Source organism: Microcebus murinus, chromosome 3 (assembly GCF_040939455.1).
Source record: "Microcebus murinus isolate Inina chromosome 3, M.murinus_Inina_mat1.0, whole genome shotgun sequence".
Classification (NCBI taxonomy): Eukaryota; Metazoa; Chordata; class Mammalia; order Primates; family Cheirogaleidae; genus Microcebus; species Microcebus murinus.
Window position 1 is genome coordinate 80,533,208 of NC_134106.1, and position 20,410 is coordinate 80,553,617.

The window sequence follows — 20,410 nt, forward strand, 5'->3', positions numbered from 1 at the left end:
TTTGGCTGTCTTTTAGTTTTTAGTTTTGCCTGTTCTTTTAGTTTTGTCATCTGTTTTTATAACATGGTTCCTTGTAGTTGATCATGACTTTTAACAAAAGATGCTTTTAGGGGAGGGAATTTTCTGTTTCAAATGCTGAGGCAAGAGCTCTCCCTATTTCCCTATTGTCTATAGAAATATTCCTAAGGTATCAATTTTCTTCTTTTCATTTTTACCATTTCATTTTTACCAAGTTAAATTTTAGATGGACATAGTATGAGTTTGCTTGAAGGTGCTCTGACTTTGAAAACTTGAGTTGATGGCATGGGTGCGTGATTTCTGGTAAGGTGCACTGTCAAATGGGACTTCAAAGGAAAACTCTAAAGGTGGGTTTTCTTTTTTACCTCTTTTTTTTAAAAGAGGAACAATATAGTTATGAGCAACTGATGAAATACCTTATGAATATCACAGGCAAATTGAGTTGTTTACAACTTTAAATACCAGAAGGAAAACAAATATTGCCCTCAGAGACCACGTGTAGGGAAGGATTATGTCCTTTAAACTGTGTTACCACCTATAGCACCTATAGCACAACAACAGAAGTAGTTTAGGTTCAGAAACCAGATTATACTTGTATAGAGAAATAGTTCGGGGAGACACAAAGCTGCTTACAGTTTGACTTTATATGAATAGTGTAAATATATTCAGGTTCAAAGGCAGTGTTTATTTTAGAGTCTGCTTCATGATGTGCTGAGAAAAAAGTAAGGAATGGTTTGGAAACCTTAATTGGAGGTTGGGTTGCTGGTCAGTAGGAATGGACCATGGGCGGGTCAGGAGCCCAGAATGGAATCAGAATCCTTTTCATCACTTAATCTCTTGCTTTTTGATCTGTGTCTGAAGCTTTCAACTTTTTTCTCTAAGTCAATGAGAAGAGTTCCATTTGAGTGCTTTAGTGATGCTTGAAGTGACATTTCAATATTGAAATTACACTGTGGATATAATTCTAAAAATTCAAGCATACTGTAAGTGACAGGGAGAAACACAGAGACACTTCTTGGACCTGAGGGCAGGGAGCCCACAGATTCCATGTTTTGTGTTTTCTTTTGGATAAATTGTTAGCCATTATAATAAGCTTTTTATTAAAATTCACTCAATTATATTGTGTATGATGCCTTCTAGTATCATATGAAATCGTGGGACTCTTGAGTTCCAGTGCTTTGTCTGTTCTAACTTCATGGTGGTTGGTATAGTGCAGTGCTGCTGTCTCTAACCGCTGGGCTACAGACCAGTACCCTCTGTGGCCTGCTAGGAACTGGGCCACACAGCAGGAGGTGAGTGGCAGGTGAGTGAGCCAAGCTTCATCTGTATTTACAGCTACTCCATTGCTCACATCTCATCAGGTCCACCTCCTGTCAGATCAGCCAAGGCATTAGAGTCTCATAGGATCTCAAACACCACTGTAAACTGGGATCTAGGTTTCACAGTCCTTATGAGAATCTAATGCCTGATGATCTGAGGTGGAGCTGAGGCGATGATGCTAGTCCTGGGGGGCAGCTGCAAATACAGATTATCATTAGCAGTGAGGTCCAACTGCACAATAAATGCATTGCGCTTGAATCGTCCTGAAACCATTCCCCCCACTCCCATCCTGGTCTGTGGAAAAATTGTCTTTCGTGAAACTTGTCCCTGGTGCCAAAAGATTGGGGACCACTGGTTTAGTGTGTGCCTGCTATTTCTGTGGTATAACCTGGGTTCCCCAGCTGATCAGTCAGGAGGCCCCATCCAGGAGATTACTACCCAGGAGATGTTCTCTTCCCATTGCTTAGTTATTTTTTTTATCCAATATTGAATTAAATTACCTTAAAGAGTATAGTATTTATTCTTAATGTATCTTGACAGAATCATATGACTGATTTCGGGTTTAGCATTACCAGATTGACGAATTATTTAGCTGTTGATTGTCATATGTGTTATCTTTTAGTGGCTAAAATATAAGAATAACATTATACATAAGTTTGCCTATAGAATTAGACGTTTTTTAAATGCTTTTTGAAACTAAAATTGTTGACTTTGAAGTCAGTTGGGTTTTTTAAGTGAGTATGAGAAAGTGCAGCTGCACATGTGTAACAAATGCTAGTGATATCTGCTTGCAGAATCTGAAATCTACATTGTCTTAGATGCTTTGATACAAAGACTCACCAGGGCCCTTTCTTTCACTATTGATGAAAGAATGGATGTGCTAATCCTTTGTCCTTCCTTGTATTTTCTGGATCCTTTACTACTGGTGTTTTTTAATTTGTTGCTCTCCCTCTTGAAACATAGTTCCTTATACTTGATGTTGTAGTCCAGACCGCAGGGCTCTTGCCTCCCTTGGAAAGGGCACTGGTCTTTATAATGCAGTTTCACCAGGTATCTTTAAAAAGCAGCTGTCCTTTCTTCCCACCTGGACCACTGCCCAGCCATATCCTCCGTACCCCCTTTGTCTTAGTCCATTTTATGCTGCTATAGCAGAATGCCACAGGCTGGCTAATTTATAATGAACAGAGATTTATTGGCTCATGATTCTGGAGACTGAGAAGCCCAAGATTGAGGGGCTGGCATCTGGTAGTTTGGTGCAGGCCTTCTTGATGTGTCATAACATGGTGGAAGGCATCACTTTGGTGATAATGGCTTTAATCTAGTCACTCCACCCTTGTGGCCTAACCACCTCTCATTAGGTTCCACCTTCCAACACTGTTGCATTGGGAATCAGTTTCCAACACATGAACTTTGGGGGACACAATCAAACCAAAGCAGTCCTTTTGAAAGAATTACTCATAAACTGTCATGGCAGGATTTCCTCTCTTGCACCCTTCATTATGTGTTTGTTCAAATTGTCTCCACTTTTCTAATACAGAGGTCATTTTTTGCTGCAGTGATAGCTCATCTGACTGGAACTTCGCTTGCTGCCTGGTTAGTCCTCCTTCTGACCAATCTGTTCTAGAACACAGCTGTAAATGACTGAACAAGCATGCGGAGCTCAGATGACTGGGCCCTTTCTTTGTAGGAGCCAGAATATTACTGCCTGACGTAATATTCCCAGAGGCTGTCACTTAATTGCAAGGACTGGATAGTAATTGGTGTTCATAATGATTTCCCTGAGCCATTAAGAAAAATATCTTTAATGTACTCAAGAATTCAAGGTTTAGAAAGATTTCCATCCAGATTGGCCCCTTAAAGAAAAAAGATGTGGTGCATAATTTATTTTAAGTTATCTTCTAACTCCACTATGCAAAATGACTCATTGATTTGGGAGTGGGTGGTGCCATTAGGTAGTCTTACGATAGTGTTTGTTTTGACTGTTTCATTCTTAGTAGAAATATACACGTTCTCTGCAATTGAGGTATGATTTTCTTTAAAGGGAGTGTTGTTCAAGATAAGGTAGCTTCAACCTAAGGAAGGCATAATTCTATATTGAGTCTTTTAATTTTAAGCTCTTTGGGGAATAGAAGTACTGTCTTATTAAATTGAAAGTCCTGAATGATGTCATAACATTAACATATTCCTCTGCTTTCTTTGTCTACTTGCTCATCCACAGCCCTGATCAGGGAAGGCAGGGAGAAGTAGATAAGCATATGTTGATTGTAATAAGAAATAGTAGTTACAAGGATGAAATGTACAGAAATACAAGCCCTCTAACCCCATACTTAGTTTGGGCTTTGGTGGTATGCAATGAGAGCACACAGATCAGTGGGGCTCATGTTGCCTTATTCCTGCTCTGTGTAGGGAGATGTTTAGTAGAAGACTGAGATGTTCCTGAAGTGCTCTGAGCTGTCTCCTTCCCAAGTTAATTACACGGTTCCTTATCTTAGATGGCTCCTGGAGAGCTGTCTGGGTAATACACCCTCCTGCCTTGGTGACTTGGATTTTTTTGCAGACACTTCCTGGAAAAGAGGACTCACAAATGAGGCCTGTGGTTTTGGGGTTTATATTGCAGAACTAGTTAAGCTGGTCTTTGCCTTTGGAGTGGATTGATATAGAACATTAGAAAGAGTGGTCAGTGCATTGCTCAGTGCTGAACTCATGCCATTTACCTAATAGTCATGTAGGTTACATGTTTGCTGGTAAAAATAAGGAAATTTGAAAAGGGAAGTAGATTGGAATTCTCAAGTTGAACTAAGAATGGTGTGGATGAAACATTCTGGGGAATTGCCAAAACAGGTTTGGTTTAGCTAGTAGGTGTGTATCCTAGCTCTCTGGGATTAATTCCTTATGTGTAAAAACCACCTATTTTGTTGAGCTAGATTTGTCTGTCCTTTGAGCTCCTGAACATTTCAGAACATAAGTTATGTGTTTTTCTGAAAAATATAATTGACATTTGTTAGAGTTTACTTGTTGCAAATATAACCTTCATCTAACAAAACCCCCAGCTAAGACTTAAGTTGAATTTATAATTATAATAAGTAATATGTAGCTGAAAGGGAAAAGAGACCTTGAGTTTGAACCTTTGCATATAGCCTTCAAGAAGGAATTCCCAGGCTTCAGAGTGTATAAAAATCACTAGCACTTGTTTAAAAAATTATAGATTCCTGTATCCCACTTACATAGTTCTCATGTTGTGTCTGGAATAGAGTCTGGAAGTTAGCATGTCAGCACATCACTGGTGAAAAGTCAGTGATTTTTATTATTGAATGTGACCTGCTTAATAAAAAACTTAATACCTCTACCCTAATAAACCTCTTAAATCCAAAATGTTAACACCGCCTCCCCATCATCAAAACACCACTAAAAGTAAAGGAACAAATACCAAGAAACAAAGTTTCCCAGTTGGATGAGAATGAGAAATAGCCAGGTCTTTCCCCCTCTGCATTAGGCACACATCACACCACCATGGAATCCTCTCTTCCAATTTAGTGACAGAGACTGGCATCTTCTGGTGCATTGTCTGACAAGCTCCTCTCATTGTATGTCTGCAGAGAGGTGATGTGGTTTTGTGACATGGCTTCTAGTCATCAGTATATCGTTGCATTCTCCCTTTTTCTCCTGGCCTATTGCTACCTGCATGCCTGTTTCCTTCTGGGATTTGGAAAGGTTTATTTGCAGCTCACATCTTGAGGGATCCATGTCCTATCCTTTGATGATCTTTAAGGCCTTCTAGGCAATCCTTGAAGGCTCAGCTTCAGTCTCCATGGGGGTCCACACCACTAACCGTATAGTAATATCTCCATTAACAACTCCTTTTGCACATTCTGTCAAAGCAGAATAATTGGTTTCACACTGTCCTGTTTCCTAAGTGCTTTTACTATGGATGATAGTGTTTCTCTGTAATGCCCTCCTTTTGTGTGTGTATGTGTCTGAGTATGTTTAAACACCTCTCTAAATTATAATCTTCCTGAAGGCAGGTGCTGTGTCTTCAACAGTGTAGGCCTATCCTAGGCACTGGTTAAAAGAAGTCAATCTTCAGCTTACTGAGATTTGCATCAATAGGCTTTGCTATTCAGCATATGTAAAGCCAATTTCACAATTAATCTTTGAAGTTTTTGCTTTAGATTAAAGTCAGCAGAAAGAAAAGCATTTTGATTTCCAGTATTCCTTGAAAAAAATTTTGTGATGCTTAAATCTTAGCTGAGGGTTTTGGTAGATGAAGGTTAGATTTGCAATAAGTAAACAGGAGCAAACAAAAGGCCGTTGTCAGTTTCAGAAAGCCTGTGTGGCTGAGTGGCTTGTGAATGTGCTCACACGTGCTTGCCTTCATGCTCCCCAAGGAATTCTTGCAGGATGGCCTTTCCTTTGTCATAGGAGGGAAAAAAGGTCAGGGGTTGAAAATAAGTTTTTATGATTGGTTAGTGTATTGCCATGTATGATTATAATCAATTAAAAGATTTATGTTGTAGAATGGTATACTTGGCAGTTCCTATGTAGGTTGGTTAATAGGATATTTGTGATCATTTCTGTTTTAAAGTCCAAAACCTGGTGTAGGGAACAAGTCTCGTTGTAAGTAATGAGCTGGTTAACCTAACTGTCTCTAAGCTTTGGTTTCTCCATCTATAAAATGTGGTTAATGATATTTAGGTTGGGTCGTGTGGAGAATGAATGATAATGCATATAAAATGCTTGTTCACTAAATGTCCCAAAAGCGGGGCCAACGTGGTGCCTGGGTCCTGTTCTTACAGCCACATCTCCAGGACTGTAATGCTGTCTAGGTGTCACAGGGGTGTGCTTGCTGGAGTTCAGGTTAAGTGTGCACCCCTCCAGGATATTGAGGGAAGAGTCCATTTGTTATTCCTAAGTTGTGTATTTACTTACCTTAGATAGTGTCATAAACTTGATAGAATTTCCCTCTCTACTATTCTACCCATTCTCTTTTAGGTCGAATGAGTACAAAAGTTTTATGATGCTGTGAAAAAAGGGGAGATTCAAAGAGAACTATTAACATAAAGTGCTGTTGAGTTGCAGTGCACTTCTGTATTAAGGTGTGAGGGAAGGTTGGGGAATCAGAGTAAAACTTTTTTTTTTTTTTGAGACAGAGTCTCACTTTGTTGTCCAGGCTAGAGTGAGTGCCGTGGCGTCAGCCTAGCTCACAGCAACCTCAAACTCCTGGGCTCAAGCGATCCTCCTGCCTCAGCCTCCCGAGTAGCTGGGACTACAGGCATGCGCCACCATGCCCGGCTAATTTTTTATATATATATCAGTTGGCCAATTAATTTCTTTCTATTTATAGTAGAGACGGGGTCTCGCTCTTGCTCAGGCTGGTATTGAACTCCTGACCTTGAGCAATCCGCCCGCCTCGGCCTCCCAAGAGCTAGGATTACAGGCGTGAGCCACAGCGCCCGGCCAAGAGTAAAACTTTTTAATAGAGTAGATGGTATTGGTCCATTCCTTTAGGATTAGAGCCATAAGTTAAGGGCTCTGTTTTTCATTTCTTGGATTTATTTGTACCTCTCTCAAGTTTCCCCTTAATGTGAATGAGACCACCAGAATATGCCTCTCAATGAGAATACTTAATCATCAAATGTACTTTAATGGAGTTATTGAAGTTTAGGTGAAAATTATGCAATATGAATTAGTTACCTAGTGCTTGGTGACAGTTGAAAATTTAGGAAGATAGGAACATTGCTTGTCTTTTTCTCTTGGGATTTTAAAGCCTCCCTTGAATGCTATCCCTTCTGTTTAGGCTCCTTTCTGGGCCAGGGACAGACTTTGGTAGAGGCAGACAGACTGGTTGCCACAGTGCCCTGCATTTTAAAATCATGTGGCGTGATTTTTCTTGGAAAGTGCTATAAATGTATTGCATATTTGCAAGTGCAGGGTGGAACATGAAAGTTGGAAATTAGGCCATTTTCCTTATCTTGAACTTCTGCCAAGAATAGTTTGAGTTTTCTTCTTAAAAAAAAAAATATGCTTTTTTGTAAATTTAAAGACTATAACGGAACCCAAAGCTACAAAAGTTGCTCTACCAAAGGGAATGGCTCTGGTTAGTGTGAGCTAATCAGACTTTGCATGAAATGATGTCAATTGGAGTAAAAATTTTAAAAATCTTAAAAATTTTATAAATTTTACTATGTCTGGTAACCCGTTGAAAGGATAGAGGGGAAATAATTAAAGCTGTTTCTTTAAAAACAAAACATTTTGATAGCAGGAATTTGACAATTTGATAGAAACAGAGTCCCTCTCTTGCATTTTATATCGTGGTGGAAAGCGGATCCTGTTGCCATTGTACCATGGGCAGATAATAATAGAATTCAAAGTTTCTCATCTGTAGAATCTGTTAATGACATGCATTGGTTGCTCTCATAGGGTCTTTCAGGATCTATTGAGAAAATAGATGTGAATAGTATTTGGGAACTTTTTGTCATTGTCTTATAAATGCATTAATGTTTACATGGTACCATGTAAATGAAGTAAACCATGAACCTTTAATCTCTGCCATTTTATAGCCATAACACCATGTCCAAGAAACGTAGACAGTAGGACAAGAGAGTAAAGTTCATAGATGGATGCTAGATATGTATATTTAATGCTGACCAAATCATTTACTGGTGTACTTTAAGAATGGATGATACAGGGAAAGAAAGACCTTGTTAATATTAAGTTCAAAATCTCTCTGTGTGAAAGTTAGATGTTTCAGTAATCCAGCACCAGGTGGGTCCAGAGTGATCCAGTGGTCCAGAGCCAGGTGAAGGAGTGTGGTCATATTGTTCATCTGCAGTAAGCAGGCTGCACAAGACATTACGGAGGTCAAAATTGGATGATATAATAGATGTATAACCTCATAGAAACATCAGTGAATAATGCCTTTTTCTGTATCCTTAATTTCCTAGCACAATGCAGTCCATTTATAATTATGCACATTTTCATTTTCTCTCTGAATACTCTGTAGTCAGTATGAAGGAGTGCGGTATGCTATAGCTAAAGGGATGCCATGAGAAAGGTGGTAAGGGCCTCCCTTATGAGTGGCGGCACCCAGTTTTTGCAGACAAGCTTGTAGCACACTCTGAGAGGAGAGTCAGTATATTTCTCTATTGGGTAGTGTTGAGTAACAGACAAATTTTTATCTTTTTAAAAAACTCTTGGTGTAGCCTCCTTAGCACGATTACGTGCATATTAACATTCAGTATTAACATTGAGTCTCAGCTTCAGTTTTTCTCCTGAGGCTATTTTTACTGGCCATTTTTGTTCCTTTACACAAAGGTGGCCCATCTCAGCAGATAGATTATACTTCTATTAGTTTAAAATTTAGAGCTTTGCTTTTTTTTTTTTTTAAATAAGTACATTATTTTATTGCCCCACTCTCTCCTTTCATTGGCCAGGCCTTTCAGAAGTTAGCAGTGGGCCTGAATTGACTAGGTTTGAGGCAGTCATAATCTGAATTAGGGAGAAAGGGGCAGGGAATCAGCGTGGGCCTGTGGTGGGCTGGAACAAGGAAGAAGCTCAGCTGAGCGCCCACTGTGTGTCCGGCACAATGGCCACCCTTACATACTCTCTGTATTTTATCTGCAGCCTGCCTTACCTGAAACAGGTGCAAGGAACCAGGACGCATTGGGCCCTAGAGTAGTCTTAGGAAGCTCCTATAAGTTAAGCAACTTTCCCAAGGAAAAATAGTGCTGGGATGTAGAGGGGGGATGAGAGTCCAAGGTTGCCTGAATCACAGATTCATTTTTCTACTACATCATCTTGTTTCTTAGAAACGAAGGACATGGAATTCTTAGACACATTCCTGATTTAAATTTATTTAAAATGGACCTAACTTGGAGACCTAGTATATGTTAATGAAGACTAATGCCTTTGCATGGTCTGGCCTCTGTCCCCAAAATCATTGATTAGTTGTTAGGTCCTGATTCTGTATTCCCTTTGTAAGGGAAACTCATGTTCTATATAAAGCAAATGCTGAGTGAATTTACACATCTCAGCTTTTATGCCACTGTCAAACTGCTAAGTCTTGAGAACATACACTTGCGGTCTTGAGTTCAGGCCTAGAGGGAAGCACAGATCTTTTTTTGGTTGTTCCTTATGGCTTTATTTATGTTAAGGCTTGTTTAGAGGAAAAAGAAAAAAGTATGATACTACCATGTGAACATTTGGAGAGGCTTTTTTACTGACTGAGAGATTTTCTTGATGTGTAGGGATCTTAGGTGTTACCATATTAGATACTCAGAAGGCTTCCCCTCCCCCACATTTTACCCAACACATTCCCAATACACATATTAAATACCCTATTCAGAAGAGGAAAATCCAGGACAAACTTTTGTGCCATTTTCTCCCATCACTTGGTTTCTGTCAGCAAGAAATAGGCTTTGGTAATTTAGAAATAAACCCACTGCAAGGAGAGTAACAGGTTTGAAGCCTGGTTAGGTGCTTAGGAATTATATTAAGTGTATCTTGCCTGAAGAGTAGCAGAGGATTATTTAATACTATGTTCTCTTAAGTTCTACTTTTTGTTGTTAGATTCAATAAAACCATAATTTGGTTTCATGACTGTGTTGACAGTCATAGGAGCTGCCTGATACTATCATCTATTTAGGGAAATAAGGTTCCAAGGTTGTGCTTGGCACTGACCATGTGCCACACACTAGTCTTTGCATCTCAGTGTTTGTATACAACAGTCCAATGAAGTGGGCACCAATATTACCTCACTTTTACAGACAGGAGCCTGACCATACCAGGCTGTGACTTGGCTAGGTCACAGTTACTGAGTGTAACAGTTATGATATAGTGTCATTTTCATGGAGTTGCTTTGTCCAAGTTGTAAGCTGAGTTCCTGCACAAACAGTCCTCCTCAGGTTTGAAGTTTTAAAGTTCACAACTCTTTAAATCATGAGTCTGCAAGAGAAACAGGCTCTTGGGAAATATAGGGATGTTCTTTCTATTTCACATCTGTTGCAGAGGGACCATTTCTCACAAAATCTTTAGGAAGACCATGCTCAGGATGCTCAGGATATTTGGGTGTTCTCTGTAATTGGCTTGAGAAATGACCAGCAAAGAATAGAGAGGAACAAGACTGACTATAATGAAACCTGACACCCTCATCTGGGTGAAAGGAGAATGTTATTAAGTGTGTGAAATACCTAATGATATAAATCGGTTATAACATTTTAGATTCTTGGACAAGAGTTATAGCTGTAACTTCCTGTTCTTCCTCCCCCCAATCTCTTTATACACTTCCTTTGTTCTGGATGATTATTCTCCAACCTCCCTGCGGTAGGACTGCAAGAAAGCTTCAAAGAAGATACTCAATGTAATACTTGTGAAACCCAGTAATGGGTATTGGGATTACTAGGGAAAAATTACTGTTACTCATTTTTGACAATAAAATATCTAGAAGGATTTTTGGGGGCAGTATTTTCATGCAGAATGTTAAGGATGGTAATCCTAATATGTAGAAGAAAACTTAAAGTTTCTTGGAGATAATGATATGTAAATTAAACCTGTGAAAGAAAGAAGGAATTGATACTTTATCGAAACTCATTTATTCCACTAATGTCTTGTTAATTAAGTGTGGTTCATTGATATTATAAGCTGTGTTATTCTATTGGAGACACAGGATTATTTCATCATTGCTTTTGGTTAACAAAAGTATAAGATATGATTTGTTGGCTACTTCATCCATTTTGTTCTAATGATTGTGCAAAATGCTAGTGCTGATTGATCTTCCTTTTCTCTGTTTTTCAGGGTCGTCATGTTAAAACGGGTCAGTTGGCAGCCATCAAAGTCATGGATGTCACTGAGGTAAGGTTGGGTCACACATGTTTTTAAAAAAATAGATAGAAATTGTTAGATAGAAGACAAGGATTCTCACCCCCCTCTCCCAATAATGTAAAAGCATTATTCTGTTTGGAAAATCTGATCATTTGACCAAATGGCCCTCCTGTGGCATTGTGAGTTCATAGGTCCAGCAGAGCAGTTGGCTTAAATTGTTGCAGATAGTCTCCAAGTAACTAAGAGGCAGCAGCATTTAAAACACACACACACACACACACACACACACACACACACACACACACACACACACACACACACACGTGTGATGTCATCCTTGGCAACATAATGGACCATAATTGGAAACATCTTCTCTAATGGAAAAGAAAAAATTCGAAAAGGGATCATGGAGGTCACATGAATAGGGAGATTGAGGGGTGTGGAGTGGGGGAAAAGCTTCTCTAGGGTATTAGGCCACATTTGTGCCATTTCTTTTATTTTTAACGTGGGAGAAGAAAACAGATCCAGCCAAGTTCCCAGAGGTTGGAAAACAGAAACATCTGCTAGAATGCTGAGCAGATTGTTGGCAAAATTTAGTAGCAAAAAATAGTTCTTGAAATGGTCACAGGAGGATTTACTGTGCAGCTTTAGATGGGAAAAAGGAGAACTTGACCCAGACAAAAAGCAAGTGTATGTGTGCCTGTGCATGTGCATGTACGTATATGCATAAGTCCATATTTAAATTTTTTAAAAATAGTAATAGATTATAATGAACTAAATCCATTGTATTTTAAATTATTTTTATCTGAAATTTTACTTTATGCTTATGCTTGCTTCTAACTTGCCTAATTGTGAATAGGAATTAACATCATATTTTACAGATTCTAGAAAGAGTTAACCAGTAGCTTCGGGGATTTGGGATGACTTTAAATCAAGTCATAATTTCTCCAAACCTGGGGTCTGTGGAGGGAGATAATTGTTAAACTGATCTCAGGTGTGCTATCCAGAAAGAGAGATTTTAGGATTATTTTAAAGAGTAGTAGAAGGAGCAGCAAATTCTTGCTTATTGTAATTTAAATGCAGCAGTGGAGTTATTTATGAAGTGTGCTCCCTGTGAATGGAATGATCAGCAGCACCTTCCCTACCCGAAGGCTGGACGTCTCGCCAGTGGTGTGTTGGGAGATGGAGTCGCTGGAGCACACAGTCTTTGCATATTTATTAACACACTTCTTGTTTACTGGCAGACTTGTAGGTACCGTGTTAAATGTAATCTTTTGGAATTTTATGAACTGAGAGTTCAGTTTCTTTCCCTGCAGTGCTGTGATGCCTGTGCTGCCTCAGTGACACGGCTGCTGTGGCCAGCCAGGGCTTGCTCCTTTCCCATCTCTAGTGGAATCTCTGTAGAGCTGTCCTTCACCTAAGCCTGGCTTTGATTGTAAATGCACAATACTTGATCACTGTTTTTAAAAAAGTGTAAAACATAGGAAAATACAAAGAAAAAGTTAAATCCTTGTACTTCCACCACCTTACAATAGCTATTGTTGGTGCTTTGCTATGTTTCTTTTCATTCATGTGTCTGTTCGAATAGCTATAAAATACATGCCTGTGTATACATATAATAAATGTTTTTATATTCCACTTTTGTTGAGTATATGAAAGGTATTTTCTTGCTTGAAAAATCAGGCAGTGTTGGACAATTGCATCATGTGAGTATTTTCAGGACTCCTTTAATAGTAATTAAGGCAAAATTCATATATTCAGGTAAAATGAAAACCAGATGGTGAGTCTGTTAAAAAAAATACAAACCCAGTCAAGCATTTACCATATAGGCCTCTCAGTATTGTTTCTTGTGTGCTATTTTCATGCAGTGACCTCTGCTATAGCTTGGGGCAGTCAGGACCCAGCATAAGGTTGATTATGGATATAGGACCATGTGTAGCTGGCAGCCTGGAAAACATGCCCTTGCCTATTCCTCCATATCAAGGACCTCTAGGCTCTTGTGCAGTTGTGGGCATGGGCCTGGCTGGGTTTGGGGGCAAGTGGGAACAGGCTAAGTGAGAGATTCTGCAGCTGAAGCTCTGTTTTCACTTCCAACAGATAGGGCTGTTGGAGAGGGTTCTTTTGATGAGAGCAGGATTCTACATGGTTTCTTACTTCCACTCAGTTTCATCTCAGGAACAAAAAGATGCAAATGCTCATTCTTTGGAAAAATCACAGACTTGTCCTGACTCCTTCAGTGAAATTCAGAGGCAGTAGTAACCAGGCTACTAGTTATTCCTTAGGCTCCAAAGATAAGAGAAACAGCAGATGTGGGGAGTGGAATGGCATGGCTGTGCTTTTCCCCAGGTTGTTGGCTATTGGCAGCTCGAATGAATCCAGCTCTAGAGTTGGCTGCAGGGAGTATGAAAATATGGGAAATGTGGGCTCACTTCACCTGCTTTACTTGATTATGTGAATCTGGAAGACTAAACCAACTGAGAATTCAAATTTCACTCTGGGGTGAGGTGACAGAGGACTGTGAAGGAAACTAAGGGGTCTTGAAGGGACTCATTTATTTGTAAGAGATACAAAGATCTCTTCATTTTTTGTTTGGACTTCAACAGTATTGACTATTCTTAGGATTTTGAAGGGCTCTTTTGAAGGAAAGCATTTCTTTTAGATTGGTTTTGGGAAGGAAAAGTTTCAGGATATGTTCAAATTGGACAATACTAAACAGATCTAGAATGTGTTTTTTGTTCTGTTTTAAAATAAGTGTAGATTGACAGCAATTTGTAGAAAAATGTATAAAATGTATAGGGAGGTCCCATGTTTTCCCTAGTGATAAAATCTTAAGTAAGTATACCACAATATTACAACTGAAGTGCGTGCACAAAACAAAGCAAGGCAGATGGTCACTTTTACAAGCTAAGAACTTGACCTGGACTCCAATGTTGAATTTTAGCAAATTGGGAATTTGCTACACCATTACACTGTGTCTGCCTGTGTGACTTAGAGCCAAGGCAGACCATTAGATATTGATACAGTACAGTCCACAGAGCATACTCAGCTCTCTCCAGTTTAAGATGCACTCATTTGTATGTGTGTTGTGTGTGTGTGTGTGATGTGTTTTGACAGAGACCGGTACTTGAATTAGTGGTTTGAAGTTTTGATAGCCCCTTCCTTTCAATCCTTGTGTCTTAATGTCAAACTTGTATTATATATAAGAGACTGTTATCCTTAAGAGGGTGATGCATATAAGGGACTGAGAGTTTGTGTCTTACAGTTTTGGGGTAATCCTGTATGTTGAGTTAACACTCTGGGAAGTATAAAGACAAATTAACTAGTAATTCTCAACTTTGGGCCCATAAACTTGAGTAGGGTTTGTTTATTAAAGAATTTTATTTTGCCTTTCAATGATATCTCCTCAACTTTTTATTATAAAAATTAGATATTTCAGAACTATTGAAAGAGTGAACACTTTCTACTCTTAATATTCAACAATTGTTAACATTTTGTGTGTTGTGTGTGTATTATTGTTGAAAGTAATTACAGGTACCACTACGATACTTCACCTGTAAATACTTGAATATGCTTCTTTTAAAATAAAGACAGTGTTTTACATAATCATAATACCACTAATGAACATTAATAATTCCAGAATTTCACCTAATGTTCAGTCTATATACAGATATCCTTGATTGTGCTGAGAATGTTTTTATAGCTGTTTTTTCAAATCATAGTCCATCCAATTCAGGTGTGTATTATAATTGGTTATCTTGTCTCTTAACTCAAATTTTAAGCTAGTAAAGTTTCTCTGTACCCCCCATGTCCATTTTTTTTTTTTAAGAAATTGACTTTTGGAAGAGTCTAGCCAATTGTTTCATAAACTATTCCACATTCTGGATTTGTCTGATAGTTTCCTGATGTTATTTTTTAACTTGTTCCTCTCTCTCTCTCCTATATTTCCTGTAAATTGGAAATTAGGTTGAGAGGCTTGATTAGATACAAATTATTTTTTGGCAAGAACACCTCAATGGTGGTATTAGGTACTTCGTATTGCATCACGTCAGGGTCACACATCCATTCTAGGTGAAGTCCACTTCACTAAGTGCCTCCCACTATTGGTGAAGCCACGCTGGATTGCTAAGACGTGACTGCCAGGGTTTTACACTTTAAAGGTGCATTATTGGCTTTGTACTTCAGAAATAATATCGAAGGTATTCTCTTCAACAACCTTTCAACTAATGGTTTTGGCATTCATTTGATGATTCTTGCCTGAGTTAGTTACTTTTGCAAAATCATGATTTTTGGTTTTTCCTTTATATAAGTCAGCATCAGTCTGTAGAAGAGTTTCCTTTCCTATCTACTCCTGCCCTTTCTTATCTTTTCTGTTTCTCTAGATATTGCTATAGACATGTGGTTTTATTTATTCAATGTATTTCTATCAATTACAGTTATAATTATAATCATATTCTACCAAGTTTCTCATTGAAAGCCTTTGACATGATCCTAGTGGGTCCCCAATGGAGTCCATAACCTTTGACATGCCCTTCGTAGTTTTTGAGTACTTGTTTTCTTGCACAAGTAGATATTTGAAGCTCAGCTGCCAGAACATGGAAATAATCCCCTCCTCTGAGGAATCTTAGTTCCATTTAGCGGGAAATGTATTTAGAAACCAGTACCTGGAGGTTGATTGTGCACACTGCTACTAAGGTATTACTGCTTCTAAAACCTTTCAGTAGAGAGAACTAGGATATAGAATTTTTCAAAATTCAGAGTTTATTCTTGATTTCTTATATCTTACATATATTTATCTTTTCCCTTAGACTAAACATCTTGGTTCCTAATAAAACAATACATTTGCTTATTTGCAAATTTAAATTTGCATATTCATCCTTTAATGAATATGAAATCATTTCAGAATTACAAAACAATGTTACTACTTAGAATAAACATGGAGTGAAGTTTAAGACTTCTCTGAAGTTCTTTTTGTCCTTAAAATATATGTTAAGGATTTAAGGAATGCTGTGTTCAGAAATTACTTGGAAGAATTCTTTTCTCTGTATGTTTTAGCAATTTATATAGCTAGGTTCAGTTTCTATTTAGATTTGATTATTGGGTTTGCCTTTTCTCCTGATTTAATGTAATTTTTGAATTTGTAAACCATTTACATAGTTCAAAAGTCACAATTATATAAGAGGTATGCATTTTGAAAAACAATTTTGGAAAGCTTGGGCTAGATCATATAGATGATAGACCACCTTATACCCAAGTGTTACACAGCTTCATTGCCCATGTTTGTGTTTGATGTTGCTTTGGGCAAAGTGAGACTACATGTCTTGGGTTAATGCAGAAAGAACAGAGGCAGACTTAATATGTGCTATTTATTATGTCATATGGGGATGAAATAGTACTCTTTGGAATGATGTTTCACAGCAGGTCATCACCAGGGAGTGGGATAGCTACATCCAGTCTTGTTTTCTGGCCCATCCAGTCAGTGGTCATTCCAACGTTCAGTCCTTGTTCTGGGCCATTCTGGCATAGGATGATGTTAAAGCAGTGGATTCTCAAAATGTGGTTGTTGGACGAGGAGTGGCAGCAAGTACCAGGGAACTTGTTAGAAATGTGAAGTCTCAGGTTCCAACCTAGATTACTCCAGAAACTCTGGAGTGGAGCCCTGTAGGGGATTCTGATGCACCCTCAAGTTTGAAACCCCCTGCTTTAATGGAACTTTAGGAAAGAGGCCACCCCCTCCTATCTACGAGTGAAGAACATCAGCTCAGAGACACTGATACTTCTTGTTCAAGAGTACATTGCTAGGCACTGCAGGGATTAGAACCCAGATCTTTGATTCCCAACTTACTGTACTTGTGAAAGTTTTAACAGTTTCAAAAATCAGGTTCTAAATAGGCAGTAGGTGTATTGAGCGAGCTGATTTGATCTGGACCTTAAAGGATAGATGGATCTTGACCAGTTTTTTTCTTTGTGAAGTTTGTCTTTAGTAGATCAGTCAGAACAGATTATATTTTAGTCTTAAGACTAAAATGTTCATGATTGATAATTTTGGCATATTCTTTGAGGGACAGGAAGATGTAGGGGTATGATGCTTATTGGGGCACAGGGAGCCAGTTGGCAGATTATATTGAGCACCCTGCAATATTCCTAGCACTGTGTTCCATGGAGACGTGGGAGTAAAAGCTGTGTACAGACCTGCCCTCTGCTTGTCCTGTCTTCATGTGGAAGAGCAAGAGCCACACTGGCAGCAGCCAAACACTAGGTAGCATATGTCACTTTTATTAATATTATTTTTAAGATCTTTTAAAAAATTCATTAGATATTAGAATTAATTTTCAGTGAGAAAGTAAATTGGCTTCTAGAGTATAGAATGGATGAAGTGAACTATTTTTTTTAAAGACTGTGCATTAGTTATCTCATATCTCATTAGATATCATATATTGCATGGGGTATGGTATGGGTACTTAGTTTAATGCACACAATACCCTTTGAGACAGATGTCATCATCCACTCCATCTAGATGACAGAACAAATCTGGTACTCAAATCCAAGCTTTTTTGATTATATAGTTTGTTCTCCTTTCTTCTGAATCCTTCTATCCTCTCCCCAAAAGTTAATAGATGGCTAATTTAGGGTAAGGTTGAATTCTAACAAATAGGCACCTGTTGAAGTGTTTTAGGAATAGCTATACTGGTTGGTGATGATATGATAGTAAAATTTTTTGAAAGATTGGTTTTTATGCTTTGGGGAGGGATAGAATGTGTTTCTATTTTGGATTAATTTGTTCTAACTTAATGCAGCTGGGAATTTACAAAATATGAAAATTCTCCCTTGTTCTTATCTGTTTAACAAGTAAATAAGCAAAGGAAGGTTAAGACTGGGTTAGCTGTATAATTCAGATGTTTTATGTTGAAAAGCCTTCACTGTATATGAGTGACAACACTTGGCATTCTGAGAGGTTGATTGACCTGTCTGAAGTCTCACAGCTCATTGCCAGAATAGGGTCCCAATCTTGTTTTCATTACACCATCTCTCCCAGTTCGCTATAGGAGCATAGCAGTGGTATTCTGTATTTGAGTTTTAAAGTAGTGGTATCTCTTAATAGCAAGGTGCAATGCTATATAAGTAGTAGGTACTTAAGTTTTTGCTGAATTAAATAGGATGTTCCATTTTTGGTGGTGGTATGAATTCTGGTCACTTGGAGAGAACATATAGTAGATATACAGTATTGGTTTCATTGTCCAAACAAATTATAGTTACTACAGCATTATCAATATTATCAATATAGTTACTACAGTATTAAACTATACTAGAGTATTAAACTAAACAATATAGTTACTACAGTATATAAACTATATCGTTCTCATTTTTTATAATCAAAAATATTAAAATTAATTACAGATTCTAAAAATCATAAATCAATGATAACAAGACCTGCTCTTACTTACTTTCACACTTGGGTTTCATTCTTCTAGAAAAGAAAATTATTAGTGATTAGAAAGAGTGAGTACATTTCTGGGTTTTGCCTTTAGAATTATTACTGAACTAATAAAAATAATTTAATCTTTTTCTTCTCTTTGCTGTGAACATAAATTTGAGGCTCATAAATATGTTTCAAGGTGAATTTCTAGTTTATGAGTCTCGTAGCGAGCCAGCCTCATTATTTAATAGTCAAGTCCTAGCTTTTACCCCAAGACAGTATTATGTCTGTTGTTAAACTAGGGCCTAGAATTAAACATGATAAAATTTCAGCTTCTTCATCTGTAAGATGGAATAATAATTCTTAGCTCATAGGCTTTTGTCAGAATTAAAATTAATGTGAAGTATCTAGCATGTTAACTTTTACATGGTAAATGTGGGTTTCTTTATTCTCTCTCTTCATTAAAGATATAAAAATATCACTTTTGGTGAAGACTTTTTCATGCCTCCACTCTCATGACTCCCCAGCTGGCCCTTCTCTCCCTGTCTTTCTTCCCTGCAGCTTCCTACAGCAGGTGGCTTCTTCATCCCCTCTGTGGTTACAGCCGTCACTGTTTTGTCCCTTTGCAAATATTAATACTTTTGTCCTGCCCTATAAGCTATTTTCTTCTGTTTTAATTATTAACTAGAGAACAGTTTCTACATCTTCATTTAATGTGTGTGTTTTTCTGTACTAGATTATAAACTCTTTTTGGGGAACTAATTCTTTTAAGATTCTAATAGCCCTTCTAAGCTTCTGACAGAGCCCTTCACTCACATGGATGGTGCTCAGCTTATATTTGTTTATTCTAAAGAGTGCCCTGGGATTAAAGGCAGTTTTAAAGGTGAATTTCAAAAAATATTTTGAGCAATGGCAAAAATATATGTAGTGTCTCTTTTTAAAGATTAGAGACAGCCCTTATTTTAATATTTATATGCCAGTATATTTTTTATTATGTTACTTAATAATAATACATTTTCTGTACTACTTTGTGGCATGGTTTTAAATATTAGAGAGGAATGTAGAAAAATATTATCCTGTGTAATCTTACTGAAAATATGACAAAATGCTCATTGCTTTGGTTTGTTGGGACTGGAAATGGCAAATATAAACCATGGTTTGCAGGTTTTTGTTTTTTGTTTTTAATTCTATTCATGAAGTTTCACTAACTCATTCATTTAAACAATTACTAAATGCTTAGTTTTTTAAAAACATACTATTCTCCATTCTGGGGTAGAATAGAAAGATTAATTATGCTCTCTAGAAGGAACTTTTCTTTATCTCTTGGTAAAATAAAACTTGCTGTGAAAGGATGCTCTTTGTTAATGAGCACTCTTTAGGCAGATTGAGCGCCCACAGTTTCTTAGTTTAATTCCATCACTATGAATCAAAGGCATTTTTCCTAAGTAAAATAAATAGCTGAGTAAAAAAAAAAATCATCCAATAAATTTTGTATGCCTTAAATTGTTGTTTGTTGTTGTTGTTGTTGTTGTTTTTATATGGATATTACTCTTTTACCATCCCATCTCCTTTCCCCACCATCTTTTTAAAAAATTTTATTCAGCTTTGGGCTATAAATGCAAAGTTTTGTTTTTCATCTTGACACCTCCCTTTTTGCTTACATTCCCAATAAATTTATTGAAAAGAATGTGGTGTCAGAGGTCCACAAGACCATCTTCAGTTTTGATGATTCACTAGGAGGACTCACGGGACTCAATGTCTAGATGTACTCTCAGCTGCAATTTGTAGTACAGTGAAAGGTTACAAAGCAAAATCAGCAAGAGGAACAGGCACATGGGATGA

General features: G+C 37.8%; 1 protein-coding gene across 33 annotated transcripts in view; it reads left to right on the top strand.

Annotated features, from left to right (window-relative positions):
- MAP4K4 (mitogen-activated protein kinase kinase kinase kinase 4) overlaps positions 1-20,410 on the top strand; it is a 192,903-nt gene that overhangs the window by 80,291 nt on the left and 92,202 nt on the right. For all 33 annotated transcript variants that reach the window (XM_012740468.3, XM_012740471.3, XM_012740479.3 and 30 more), the window contains exon 3: positions 11,128-11,184. In XM_012740468.3, coding sequence (XP_012595922.2) covers positions 11,128-11,184 — 57 coding nt within the window. The remainder of the gene's footprint in view (positions 1-11,127; positions 11,185-20,410) is intronic.